At 36.8% G+C, this 15,234-nt stretch overlaps 1 protein-coding gene across 2 annotated transcripts in view; it reads left to right on the top strand.

Moving 5' to 3' along the window:
* MED24 (mediator complex subunit 24) overlaps positions 1–15,234 on the top strand; it is a 222,609-nt gene that overhangs the window by 58,184 nt on the left and 149,191 nt on the right. For both annotated transcript variants that reach the window (XM_053698182.1, XM_053698175.1), the window contains exons 8-13: positions 589–739; positions 818–931; positions 1,133–1,180; positions 1,255–1,337; positions 1,444–1,530; positions 9,166–9,277. In XM_053698182.1, coding sequence (XP_053554157.1) covers positions 589–739; positions 818–931; positions 1,133–1,180; positions 1,255–1,337; positions 1,444–1,530; positions 9,166–9,277 — 595 coding nt within the window. The remainder of the gene's footprint in view (positions 1–588; positions 740–817; positions 932–1,132; positions 1,181–1,254; positions 1,338–1,443; positions 1,531–9,165; positions 9,278–15,234) is intronic.

Raw genomic sequence — 15,234 nt, 5'->3', positions numbered from 1 at the left:
TATATATATATGTGTGTGTGTGTATTTCTGAATAAATAGAACATATTGTGCTATGTGCAGAACATTGGAATGTCAAATATTCATATTTTTTATGTTGGGTTTGCGGGAGTAAGGTGTTAAGTTTTTTTTTCCCACTTTGTTTTCTCCATTGACTTCTATTAGGGAATACGTGAACGCACACACAATGTTCTATAAGTTCAGCTTTTTGCGCTTGTTGGGTTGCCGCGTGAGCAAAAACATTTTACTTTAAACTCATAATATGTGTACAACCCAACGAGCGCAAAAAGCCAAAATTCTACCACAGTTAGCGCTCTAACGGTAGCTTTAATTAGCGCTCCACTTGTAATCTGGCCCTTATTTGAACATGTGTGGTTATGATGGAAGTAAGGAATGCTAATTTTTGACAAATGTTGCTTTGTATGGTGTGTGTAGGATAGAGACTGACACATGCTGTTTGTATTAAACCTATAATATACATTTGGTCTTTTGTTGCTTCTTTATTATAAATATAATACTAATATATTTGTATTTTGACTGTAATTTAAACTTTTTTCTTTTTTTTTTTCTTTTTTTTTTTTTTCTCTCCAGCATTCCTTCAATGCTGTATTCTTACTCCGACCAACTACACAGGACTGGATTTCCTACCGTTCATGCAGTTGTCATGCTTGAAGGCACCATGAATCTGACCGGAGAGTCACAACCATTGGTGGAACAACTGAGCACAGTGAAGAGGATGCAGGTGAGACAGTACCGTCCTTTGGGAATCCTCAGTTAGTAAACCACTTGCTCTGTCCTGACATCTGAATCTCTCTCCCAGCGGATTCCATCACACCTTTTTCTCCTCGAGGTCTGGAAGGCATGTATTGTGGGTTTAATAGAATCCCCTGAAGGTACAGAAGAATTGAAATGGACAGCATTTACTTTTCTTAAGGTACGTTTTAAATTAAATAAAGGATAGCATTAAATATCGCATAGCCATTGTGTAAAGTATAGATGCAACATATAGATGCAGTTTTTTATTTATTTTTTAAGAAACATTTATAGGGTAAAAAAAATATAATACATTTCCCTACTATTGAACACTGTTCTCTTTACAATCCCATTATAAGGTGTTGTTTTTGTTTTCCTTCAGATCCCACAGGTATTGGCAAAACTTAAGAAGATCTCTCCTGGAGAGAAGGTAATTATTTAACTCTTGTTATTTATCATCACTCAGTGATATTAGTCTGGTCTGATTTTCCTGTCCATTTGCAGGATTTTAGTGAAGAAATGAACTGTGCATTTGAATATCTGCTGAAACTGACGCCACTGCTTGACAAAGCTGATCAGAGATGCAAGTATGACCTTCAGTTAGAGTCCTAAACTACTGATCCTCTTTTGTTCACAAGCTTCACACTGTATGTTAATAGACAAAAACCCTCCTATGTCTCATGTCTCCTACAGCTGTGACTGTGTGGGGCTGTTACTACAGGAATGCAACAAGCTAGGATTGTTGACAGATCATCACTTGGAAAACCTTACAGCTAAAAGGTAATCAGACCTCCCTTACTGACCCTTTTTCTTTTAGTGGAGGACATTTAGGAGGGGCATAGACATCCTTCCTTTTTGGGATGTGGTGGGGAAAACTTTCTCTACCATCTTTCTTTTGAGATGTTTTTTCCTTTTTTGTAACCTGGGTTTGAGAATATTTTGCACTCTGTATGTATATATCTTTCATTGTAAAATGCTTACTTGACAATCACTTTCTCTCCAGGTTCTAGGCTGCTTTCCAGGTGTATATATAATACATAGCTCAAAAGGTTACTATATTTTTTAATCTTGCTGTTTGTGGGATAAGTTGTATGGTCTCCAACATCACAACTGGAGTAAATTGTTTGTGTGCTGTAATTAAAAATAGTTTGGAAGATATATTAATGCCTTTTGAAAATGGATAACCCTCATTTCATCTAGATGCACCTCTCCTATTTAGATGATTATCTGCACCACACCATGTTTGCCTTAAGGTACAATGGTGCCCTTTGCTACATGCAAATAAGGGAGTGTCTCTGCCACTTAATACAAAGATAGCTCAGGGTTGCCAATCTCAGTAGGCAAGTAATTTAGGGATGCCCAAGAGTTGGTTAAAGTGTTTTTTAGAACTGAGCGGTGAGCATTAATGCAGTTTTCCCTGTGTCAAACTGCTGTTCTGTAGCACAGGTGGTGGACAGGGAGCTGTTGTTAAGGGTTCTGATAGTACCAATGAGTGCTGAAGCTAGTTGTGCTATTCTTAAAGCAGCAGGAGCCAAAACTGCTCTAGAAGTTGTGTGGTGTGTGTGTATATGTCCCATAGGCTATGTGAATCATACGTACATGTTCATGCTAATAGCCAGTGAGCTATTAAGGTGCATGGTATTTACCTGTCAGCACATTCATATACAGTACTGTGCTTACATCAACTGCATATGAACTGCTTCCACTATACAGTCCTATCAGATACAGTGCAAGGATTTCACAAGGCACAGCCACTTTAGACCAGGAGATTGGCAGATAGATCCGTATAAAACTTGGGGGATCTATGACATCCCCACACTGGGAGAAGATTTTCATTGCCTGGATGAAGACTTCTGTCTTCCCCTCTGTCCTTTTTGTAGGAATTCTGAGGGTAAGATTGGGTCTCAGATTGGTTAGAAAACCTGTATCAACAACGCATAGATCAGCACTTCACCTCACTCCATCATGGAGGCAGAAATTTGACTGAGGGATTCTGTAAAGGTTGGAGAAATTAAAGCTCTGGTATGTAGACATATTTTGCCTCCTACTGAACTGGAGTGTAATGCCACATGTGATGTCATCATGGGCTCACTATCTTATGGAAGAAATAGGTCCTGTTTCACAAAGTGTTGCAAGTAATGCATAGATATATAAGATCATTTTTTAAACGTTTGCAGTTTTAAAATAACCTTGGAATTTTCAGGGTCTTTAATGACACTTCAGCCTTGATTCCATCTAGGCTTATTTATACATTTTTATTTGCATGGAGATGTTGGAGTATTTTATATTACATCTAAAAAATAATATATTGGTTTAAAAGGCCACAATCACTGCATCCTGGAACACCGTGATGCACTTTTAGATGGCACATTTGAATCATATTTTTGATCAGGCAAGAAGTCAGATAGCTTTATAGATTGGTGAGTATAAAGACTACATGTAAACTCCTCTTCTGCTATCTAGACAGGCTGCAGTTACTATTATTTGTCCATAATATTCTTTACAATGGGCAATTTTAAAGGGACAGTCTACTTGAAAAAATGTATTGTTTTGAAAAGATAGATAATCCTTTTTATTACTAAATTCCCAAGTTTTGCACAAGCAACACTGTTATATTACTTCACTTTTTACCCCTGATTACCTTGTATCTAAGCCTCAGCAGACTGCCCCCTTATATCAGTTCTTTTGACATACTTGTATTTTAGCCAATCAGCGCTGACTCATAGATAACTCTACAGGAGTGAGCACAGTGTTATCTTTATGACACACATGAACTAGCACTGTCTAACTATGAAAAACTGTCAAAATGCACTTAGATAAGCGGCCTTCAACTGTTTAAGAAATACGTTTGAGCCTACCTAGGTTTAGGTTTCAAAAAAGAATACCAAGAGAACAAAGGGAATTTGATGATAAAAGTAAATTGGAAAGTTGTTTAAAATTGCATGCCCTATCTGAATCATGAAAGTTTAATTTTGACTTGACTGTCCCATTAACTGTAAAAGTGTACTATAATTATGTTCTAATTTGGGATTATACCTACTTAAAGGGACACTGAACCCAAAAAATGTATTTCGGGATTCAGATAGAACATGAAATTTTAAGCAACTTTCTAATTTACTCCTATTATCAAATTTTTCTTTATTCTCTTTATATCTTTATTTGAAATGCAAGAATGTAAGTTTAGATGCCGGTCCATTTTTGGTGAACAACCTGGGTTGTCCTTGCTGATTGGTGGATAAATTCATCCACCAATAAAAACTGCTCTCCAGAGTTCTGAACCCAAAAAAAGCTTAGATGCCTTATTTTTCAAATAAAGATAGCAAGAGAACAAATAAAATTTTTATAATAGGTGTCAATTAGAAAGTTACTTAAAATTACATGCTCTATCTGAATCACAAAAGAAAAAAAATTGGGTTCAGTGTCCCTTTAATTACATTTTTCTGTTTGTCCCCTTTAATATCCAGGGAACATTTTTATGTCTGGCAAATATTAGCTTCAAGTTTTTTTTTAATCTTTTTTTTTTTTTTTTTTGTTGAGTGTTTTCAGTTTGCTGCCCTGAAGGCAGCTGTGTCTGTATATGGTTTATACTTAGATTATGTTGCCTTGGCAACTGGTCAATACTGCTTGAAGTGTTAAGCACACCATAAAGCTGCAGAGAGCACAGTATGTAATAATGCTATCAAAACTTAAATCTGTTACAGAGGGAATCTCATTCTTCGCAGCCTTATGGTTCCTTCTATGGGAAGCATAAGATATTGGAGGAGCTTCCTGGCCGTTTAGTTTGTATAAGTGGGTGAGAGTTGCAAGGAGTTCAAAACACACAACAGATTCTTCTGCTTTATTGCAATAAGGGGCACTGGAGAGTAGGTTTCTTGTTTTTTCCCCTCTCAGACAGCTTAGTGATGTGTGTGTATATAGTGGTTTTGACAAAGTTATTTAAAATATAAATTGATTAATTGAGCACATTTAATGAAACTTATGTATATAACAAACTGAGAAATTCATTTTTCAAATTCACTTGTTTCTGACTTAAAGGGACAGTCTACTTCCAGAATTTTTATTATTTAAAAAGATAGATAATCCCTTTATTGTGTTTTCCCCAGTTTTGCACAACCAGCATGGTTATATTAATATGACTTTTATCTCTGTGATTACCTTGTATCTAAGCCTCTGCAGACTGCCCCCTTATTTCAGTTACTTAGACAGACTTGCATTTTAGCTAATCGGTGCCCTCTCATAAGTAACTCCACGGGCATGAGCACAATGTTATCTATATGGCACACATGAAATAACACCCTCTAGCTGTGAAAAAATGCATTCAGATATGAAGCGGCCTTCAAGGGTTTAGAAATAAACCCTTGAAGAAAACAAAGCAAATTTGACGATAAAAGTAAATTGTAAATTACATGCCCTATCTGAATCACGAAAGATTAGATTCAGTCAGACATATACCATTTTAGGTTCATTGTGAAACCTATTGCCCTTTGGTTAATTGGTGTATGAATATTTAGAACCCACTTCAGCATTTTATGTGCTAGTTTTGTTAACTTTGCAATAATTGTTACTGTATTTTAGTGGAACAAGTATGTCTTTAGGGATCCTACAGCAAGTAGAGTGGAGACATCTCAAATTGTCTGATGTAGCATCAGTAAGGCTATCAGTATATTATGTAAAATAGATGGTGTATCTATCCTTGTTTTTTTCAGGAGCATGCACATGTCTGAAGCACTATATGGCAACAGTTTTGCAACAATGCTTAAAGGGACACTGAACCCATATTTTTTCTCATGATTCAGATAGAGCATGCAATTTTAAGCAACTTTCTAATTTACTCCTATTAATTTTTTCTTCGTTCTCTTGCTATATTTATTTGAAAAAGAAGTCATCTAAGCACTTTTTATTGCTGGATGAATTTATCCACCAATCAGCAAGAACAACCCAGGTTGTTCACCAAAAATGGGCCGGCATCTTAACTTACATTCTTGCATTTCAAATAAAGATACCTAGAGAATGAAGAAAATTTGATAATAGGATTAAATTAGAAAGTGCCTTAAAATGTCATGCTCTATCTGAATCACAAAAAGAAAAAATTTGGGTTCAGTGTCCCTTTAAATTACTAAAGCATTTGCAAATACTTCCTCTGATTGACATGCTATGATGGTGTTATGTTTAAAGCTATAGAGCCAGGAAATGTTAAAGGGACATTAAGCAGATTGAAATGGTAATTTTCACTTCTTATTAAAAATGGAAGTGCAGATTACTGTTATATTCCACACGGCCATTGTCTGCACACTCTAGTGACTTATTTATACCTAATTGGCCGCAACAAAGAAGGTAACCTAAGTTACAACATGGTAGCTCCCATTGTTTTATAGACACTAAAACTTTACACTTATTTTGTCAATATTTAAACAGCTAATGAAACTTTTTTTTTAAAAAACATCTACATGATTTTCTCAGAATAATGTTTTCTTTAAACGCATCATTCTATCTAGCATTTATTTAGTAATTAATGTCCCTTTTAAGTTAATTAATGGGAAAAATACATTAAAAAAAGATAATATAAATTCCTTTCTGTGTTTTTTTACTATTTGCTGGAAGTAAATTATATTTATGTGGTTATCTCATGACTTCTTTTAATTACATTTACTTAATTATTTATTTATATATATAATAACTTTTCAGATTATATTTCCAGTTATATTAGAAAATTACTGATTTATATCCCATTAAAAATACATAGATAGTTCAGCTCCCAATAATTTCAGTGGTCTATCTCCAGTTTAGTAGGTTCATATTTGATCAACTTTTCTGCTGTACTTTATTGGAAGGAGAAAAATGATTAACTTAATAATAACAATTTAAATAGCTTTATTTAACTAAAACAATATCATATTTCATTATTACTGCTTGCCCCTCCCTCCTCACATTTGGGTCCATATGCAGATCTGTTTTACTCCAAACAACCTTCTATTGATTGAGAATCTTGAAACTTAGTAAGAGATAATTCTGTGTACATAGATTTGCAGGGGAGTATTACAGCGACAGTAAAGTCATAATTAAACTTTCATGATTCAGATACAATGTTAAACAACTCACACAAATGATCTTTAACTCCTATGTATTATACAAGCAGTCAGGCACAGACTGCAATGTAACTTGCTTGAACTACTTAAAGGGACATTAAACCCAACATTTTTTGTTCATGATTCAGATAGAACATACAATTTTAAACAACATTCCAATTTACTTCTCTTATCTGATTTGCTTCCTTCTCTTGGTATCCAATGTTGCAAAGCATACATAGGTAGGCTCAGGAGCAATTCACTACTGTTAGCTGGCTGCTTGTCATTGGCTCACCCAATGTCTTCACATAGCTTCCAGTAGAGCATTGCTCTCCTTCAACAAAGAATGGTAAGAGAAGAAAGCAAATTTGATAAAAAAAAAGTACATCTGAAAATTGTATGCTCCTTTCTGAATCATGAAAAAAATGTTTTATGTGTATGTCCCTTTAAGGTCTTCACTCTGTATGTTTGCTGTGAAGAAGAGGCATGTTATTTCTGCAAACACAAATTCACTGTTTTGAGAACCACAAAACCAAAAATATGTGATATCATCTAAACAAAAAACAATGGCAAAATAATCTTAGAGAAACGTATGGAGAGCATGACATTGTGTATGGATTATTAGAATTTATTTACCAAAAAATAAATCTACAGCCTCATGCTACTTAATTAAAAACAAATCTTTATTTCAGAATGAATAACCTTTCTTAAACAGAAACTATATGTAGAAAAAAAAATTATCAAAAAAGTATTAGATTTAAAAAAACAAAACAAAAAACATTTAAATAAAAACAAATCTTATTTAACCCCTTCGCTACTGGGAATTTCAGTGAAAAGCTTACCCAAAGTACTGGAGAATTTTTAGCATATGATTGTTGGTATATTTGATACAATTTTTTGACAGCCAGATACAATCATCTAAGAAGAAAAAACATTAACTTTCACAAATTTTTAGTTTTTCACTGAAATTATTTACACACAACTACTGTAGTCATATGGCAAATGGTTACAAAAGCTTCTCTGTGACCCCCTTGGATCCACTTTGTTCAAAAATAGCAGACATGCATGGCTTTGCCATTGCTTTTTGGCAATTAGAATGCTGCTAATTGCTGCTGCGCACCTTACGTGAAATTCATGGCAGTGAAAGGGTTAATTAGTATGTCATTTTTTTTTATGCAGAGTAGAGATAACCCTCCACCTGACACCTCCCACTCCCTGATCCCTCCCAAACAGCTCTCTTCCCTCCCATTGGTGACCACCATCTTAGATACTGGCAGAAGGTTTGACAGTATGCAGTATAGTGCTTTTTTGTTTTATTATTATTATTATTTTTGTCTTCACAGTGTAGTGATCACTCCTCAACCCTCCCACCACTCTGTTCCCCCCAACAGCTCTTTAACCACCCTCCTCTTACTACCAGTGGCCATCTTAGTTACTGGCAGCTGTCTGCCAGTACCCAGTTTATTTATTTTTTCTGTAGTGTAGTGGGGCCCCTACCTCCCCCCTCCTCACGATCATTAATTATGCGCCCCCCCTTCCTTCTGTAGGTAGTGTAGCTTCCCATCCCTCCCTCTCTCTTAAAAAAAATTCTATAGAGTAGGTCCCACTCCCTCCACCTCTGTACCTCCCACCCATCTTGTGCTCTTGTGCTATTGTTACAGACTGTGACACACACCACCATATACAGGCAGATGCCTAGAACTCATGAACTCCAGCTCTCGGCTGTAACTTTACAGCCGAGACTGCTGGAGGTTCCTGCAGCGCAGACGTACTGTGTGTATGTGTGTGTGTGCGTGTATGTATATATATATATATATATATATATGATAGGCAAAGTACCGTATGACTTACATATACGTCTTTTTGAGTTAAAGGGACAGGAAACCCCCCAAATTTTCTTTCTTGATTTGGATAGAACATACAATTTTAAACAACTTTCCAATTTCCTTCTGTTAGCAAATTTGTTTCATTATCTTGTTATCCTTATCTGAAGGAACAGCAATGCACTACTGGCAGCTAGCTGAAAATTCTAGTTAGCCAAGAGATAAATGTGTGCAGGCACCTGTCAGCAACTAGCTCCCACTAGTGTAGGATATGTGCGTATTCTTTTTCATCAAGGGATACCAAGAGAATTAAATATATTTGAAAATAGAAGTGAATTTAAAAGTATCTTACAATGACATGCTCTATCTGAATCATGCAAGTTTAATTTTGACTTTCCTATTTCTTAAAAAACTAAAATCAGATTTTTAAAGATGTTTTTTTATTGTTTTTTTATCCACCTTGCTCTTAGTATAAATATGTAAGTCACTGGTTTATGTTGTTTGTTTTTCTTGTCTCCCTCCATAAGGACATCAGACAGGGAGCAATCACCACATTTGAAGTCATCTGAAAATTCAACCATCCAACCCAATCCTGGGCTTATTCTCCGTGCAGAACCTACTGTCACAAATATCTTAAAGGTGAGAGACTTTCTGGTAAATTATAAACTGTTTATTTTACTTGTACTGAGTGCTTAGATCATAGTTAACTCCTTCGGGACAGGGAATTTCAAAGAAAAACTTGCCCACAATACCAGAGAATTTTTAGCATTGTTGCTATCACTCCATTTAAACAGAAATAAAGCCTTGTTTTTTTATTTACCTATCAAAACTATATATATATATATATATATATATATATATATATATATATATAGCAAAGGAGGATGGTAGAAGCACTCCTGGTAAATTGTAAAGGCCCAAAACCGGCCTGTGGTGCCCCGGGTGCACTCCAAGTGTAATACAAATCAGCAAAGTAAGGGAGTCACTCACAGGGTCTTGTAGTAAAGAACAAAATCTTTATTGACGTTTCGGCTTGCCCCCATTTTCAAAATAGGCATACAAAAGCAGACAAGTACTTACCCCCTATATACCCATACTAATTATCTAACACCCATCAGCTGATTACGGCCGTGACCGGAGTCACGTGACAACATTGCAGTGGCAACCGGACACTAACTGCAAACAGCTGGTGTAAATATCACAGCCATATTTAGTTTTATTACCTATTTCACACCTTATGTGCTTTTCATGCATGGCCAGTATCTTTGTACTGGATATTTATTATGTATATTCTTTATACAGAATATTTGACTGGTGTACGGGTTAGCGTAACACTACTCCTTACTTTGCATGCAACTTTTTGTTTACGTGGGTATCGTATTTTATTTTATGTATGCGGTTCGCCTTTTCTTCTATTCAGTAAACAAGATATTGTAAGATTGTGGATCATACTGCCTATGACTTTCAGCTCTTCACCCTTTAAATGAGTTGTTGACTGCATTTATTTACATATTTTCTCACAGTATATGTCTATACTTAGACTCTATTACGGTTCGTCTTACATTATGTAAATAACCTGTGTGCATTTAATTGTCTAGTAGCCAACTGATTACTAATTGAACTTGCATTGTATTTTGTATTTAGTAAGTAGCATGCCTGTTGTTAATTAATAAGCCACACCCGCTATCCTATGTTAATAGATTCTGCACTATGTCTTTAACGTGGCCCAGGTTAATATGTAGTAGCTGTGTTTCTGTTTTTATTACACCAGCTGTTTGCGGTTAGCGTCTGGTTGCCACGTGACTCCGGTCAAGGCCGTAATCAGCTGACGGGTGTTAGATCATTAGTATGGGTATATAGGGGGTAAGTACTTGTCTGTTTTTGTATGCCTATTTTGAAAACGGGGGCAACCCCGAAACGTCAATAAAGACTTTGTTCTTCACTACAAGACCCTGTGAGTGACTCCCTTACTTTGCTGATTTTTTTTATATACATATATATATATATATATATGTGTATATATATATATTGGTATATATATATATATATATATATATATATATATATGTGTGTATATATATATATATATATACATACATATATATATATATGTGTATATATATATATATACATACATACATACATCGTATATAAAGTATAGGTAATTGATCATTTATGCTTCTTTTTGCAAAATAAATAGCTGGATTTGCTCTTTGTAACCACAGCCCATCCAAAATAGGATAAGCATCCAGACAGATCAGATCGTGTTATCTTATCACTCAAATGCTTCCCTTTCTTTTATCTGTCTCTGTACAATACTTAGAACAATTTTAAAGCTTTATCTCTTCCACCGCCCACTGTGAGTGTAATTTCTTCTGCTGACTGTGTTTACATAGTTTGTTAATAGCCTATACCTAGGTATAGAAACTTCAGTATAGGTCGGGATACTACAGGCTGAATCGGCTATTTCAAAAGCCAGTATAAATGTTAAAGGAACATTAAATCCATTTTTTTTTCTTTCATGATTCTGATAGAGAATACTATTTTAAACAGCTTTCTAATTTACTTCTATTATCTAATTTGCGTCATTCTCTTGATATTATTTCCTGAAAAGCATATCTAGATAGGCTCAGTAGCTTCTGATTGGTGGCTGCACATAGATGCCTCATGTGATTGGCTCACCCGTGTGCATTGCTATTTCTTTAACTAAGGATATCTAAAGAATGAAGCAAATTAAATAATGGAAGTAAATTGGAATGTTGTTTAAAATTGTATTCTCTGTCTGAATTATGAAAGAAAAATGTGGGGTTTAATGTCCCTTTAAGGAGCTATTTGTAAATTATTTAATACACTCCAGCAAGTAAAATGGTTCATTAGGAACCAATTAAAGGAGTTTTGGGGTAAACTGTAACTTTAACCTTAGTACTTTGCATTGAGAATTTGACAGTAGTATTATAATCTATCAGAAAATACTTTTAAATCATGCACATTTCAGTTTTTACCTTTCTATCTCTAACTACAAAATATCAGAATGTTCATTTATGAGTTCAATTAAAGGGACAGTCAAGTCCAAAAAAACTTTCATGTTTCAAATAGGGCATGTTATTTTAAACAACTTTCCAATTTACTTTTATCACCAATTTTGCTTTGTTCTCTTGGTATTCTTAGTTGAAAGCTAAATTTTGGAGGTTCATATGCTAATTTCTTAGACCTTGAAGGCCGCCTTTAATCTAAATGCATTTTGATAGTTTTTCACCACTAGAGGCATTAGTTCACGTGTTTCATATAGATAACATTGAGCTCATGCACATGAATTTACCATGGAGACAGCTCTAATTGGCTAAAATGCAAGTCTGTCAAAAGAACTGAAATCAGGGGGCAGTCTGCTGAGGCTTAGATACAAGGTAATTACAGAGGAAAAACAAGTATAATTATAACACTGTTGGTTATGCAAAACTGGGGAATTGGTAATTAAAGGATTATCTATCTTTTAAAACAACAACAATTCTGGTATTGACTGTCCCTTTAAGTGTTTGGATATTTAAAAGAATGTTAATAATAAACTAATAAAATTATATGAAATTGTTATATGCACACTTGGTGTTCCGAACTGGTATCATTGATTAAGTGAAAAAAATGAATTCATACACATTAGGAAATCATCATGATAGGGGATCTATTAGCTTTTATGGTTTACTTTCTTTCTAATGACACAGAGAGTCCAGGAGTCCAATTACTGTTGGGAATATCACTCCTGGCCAGCAGGAGGAGGCAAAGAGCACCACAGCAGAGCTGTTAAGTATCACTTCCCACAAACCCAGTCATTCTCTTTGCCTCTAGTGCAAGGAGGAGGTGAAGTAATTAGTTGTCCCGATTAAGATTCTTCTTTCAAAATATTTTTTATTTTAAAGCCAGGGCAGTATTGCTCTGATCTTCCATCACAATTTGGGTATAGCTGTACTCCTTGTTGATCTCTTCAGCAGGGCTGTTAAGCGCCATCTTGGACTGTCATTTCGGTTTGATGACCCCGCCTCGTTCTCCAACGGAGAGAGCGGAGCGGCATTTCTTTCTGAACGAACGTATAGTACTGGTAGCAGAGTCAAGCAGATTTTCTTTCATAGTTTTTCCAAATCAGGCTCTCCGCAGTAATTATTCCACACTTGTGGAATATTATGTTTTTTTATGATTATCTGTATAAATAAACGATGGAACCTTACACTCAGGGATACCAAGGGAAAATAATTTATTTGATCAAATTGATTTTTTCTTTAAAGAAAAACCTTTTCTTTGCTCTGGTATGGTACACAATTGCAATTTTTCTTCTTAAATGGAAAGAGTCCACAGCTGCATTTATTACTTTTGGGAAATAAGAACCTGCCCACCAGGAGGAGGCAAAGACACCCAAGCCAAAGGCTTAATTACTCCTCCCACTCCCCTCATCCCCAGTCATTCTTTGCCTTTCGTTCCAGGAGGTTGGCAGAGAAGTGTCAGGGTTTTTAAATTTAGTTTTTTTTTGTCTCTTATGGAGGGTAGTATTCTTCGGCATGGGACAGGAGTTTTAAGTAGTCCTGTCTGTCTCTCAGTGAGGGCTTGGATGAAAATTAGAGTCCGGAGATGCAGGAAGAATCTTTCTGCGAAACCATCTCAACTCATATTAACAGCTCCTCAAGCAATCAGCGTTGTCAAACTTCGCTCTGCTGCCTGCTTTCTTCTCTCAAGTCCATGGCGGAGGCGATGCTACTATCCGTCACACTTGAAATCAAAGTTTAATCTCTCCTGAGGGGGGTTATTAAACAGGGGGGTTTATAATTATGTTTATGTGATTCAACCTGCTTATGTGTGATGTTTATGGGCTCGTGGTTTAGAACTTTGAGGCCTTTGGAAGTGACGCGGCCTTTTGGTTGGGCACACTTTTTTGGACTGTACGGTTCACCTTGTGTTTGGGCGTGGTTACGTTCCGTTTTCCATTTCCGCATTCCTGACCGTGTGGCGAAGGAAATTTTCTAGTCCGCAGGGGTCTGGTCATAGGAGGTGGTGAGTGCCCCAGCCATTGGGGGTTTCAGATGCCGTTTTTGTTTTTACTACTTTAGTCCATACTTATATATCCTCTATCCAGTTATAGTGCTAATTTCAGATTCAGTTACGGAGGATTCTGATACTGAGACCATTTTGATTTCAGATTCTGTGTTCTGTGACGAATCCTGATTGGCCTCGTTGACTTGTGTCAACCAGTTTTGTTCCGTATTCCATATGAAAGTGCCTGGTTCCTCGGGCTTGGGGAATGAAGGGTCTGCTGAGCCATCCACCTCTGGGGGTCCCGTCCTCCGAGAGGTGAGTTCCCTACCAATTCATACTTCTACACATGCGGGTAACATAGTTTGATTCCTCAATGCAGGGTGGTGTGTTCCCCCGGAGGTTGCAGCACGTTTTCGCTTCCACATAATGTTGGCGATTGTTCGTCTGCAGAGTCCAGACGTTTCTTTGAGAATGTGCTCATGCCCTATTGTCCCGGGCCTTCCGGCTTGGTGAGGGCCTCTACATTTCCCGCGGGTGGAACTGTCCCTGAGTGTTGCGCCTTTCGTTACATGATTGAGCGCCTTCGCATATTGCTCAGACATGTTTTTCAGTTATTGAATGACCCTATCGTTACCAGATACGGGAATTTTCAGTCTGCTAATTTGACTGGTGCACCTCATTAGACATGTGGGGATGAGGTAATCTCCTGATTGTCATTTGTTTGAGATCTTCCCAGTTTTTGAAAGATAGGGCTCTGTTTTGCTGGTCCTGCGGGTAGACCTGTGTCTTTTTGGGCATTAACCTCCGGGTTGTCTTTTATTTTATTTATATCCGATGGGATGTCTTTTATTTGTTTTTGTTTCCTTCGGGAACCTTCTGGGATTGATACTCTTTATTTCTTCTTCGGAAGTTGTTTTGGACATGTTAGTCCTATGTTAAAAATGTCTGTTTTTTTCCCTATGAGGGAGAATTTATGCAGCTTGCCGGTTAGGACCCTAGGTGCAGGCTGGTCCTGTCGGGTTTGTTCAGTCTTGCGGCTTTTCAGACACGTGGCGCTTTTCTGCTCGGCTGGTTTTGGTAGAAGCGCTGAGTGCTCAGGTTATCATTGTTTTTCATGCTCAACTAAGTATTCGAGAGGACCTGGGGGTCCGTGAGGCGGGAAGGATTTTTTCAGTCCTTATAGCCTTCAGTCATAGATGGCCGGGCAGGGGAGTTTTTCCGCTGCGTCACTCTGACATCTGATTTCATCAGAACCTAGTGTTTTCCTCCTCCATGTGGTGGAGGGTTGGAGGGCTTAACGCCCTTTACTACAGTTGAGCGGTTTGGCCTTCATTTTTAGGCCTCTGGATTTGTCCTTTTGGACTTTATTCAACAGCTTGTACAGGATAGCTGTCTAGCATGCAGAAGGTTTGCAGTTTAAAACCAGTTGCAGTTCTTGACACCTTGCAGGTGTCCTCGTAAGCTTTTTATTGTGTATCTAGATGCAGCTCTTACTCTTTGACGCGTACTGTCTGTCTGAGTTATAAGAGACCTTTGGGTCTTCTTCCATTGTCTCCGGGTGAGTTGGATCTCCTTTTAGG

The sequence above is a fragment of the Bombina bombina genome, chromosome 1 (genome assembly GCF_027579735.1).
Source record: "Bombina bombina isolate aBomBom1 chromosome 1, aBomBom1.pri, whole genome shotgun sequence".
In the NCBI taxonomy this organism is placed as follows: domain Eukaryota; kingdom Metazoa; phylum Chordata; class Amphibia; order Anura; family Bombinatoridae; genus Bombina; species Bombina bombina.
This window is presented reverse-complemented; position numbering and strand designations above follow the sequence as displayed.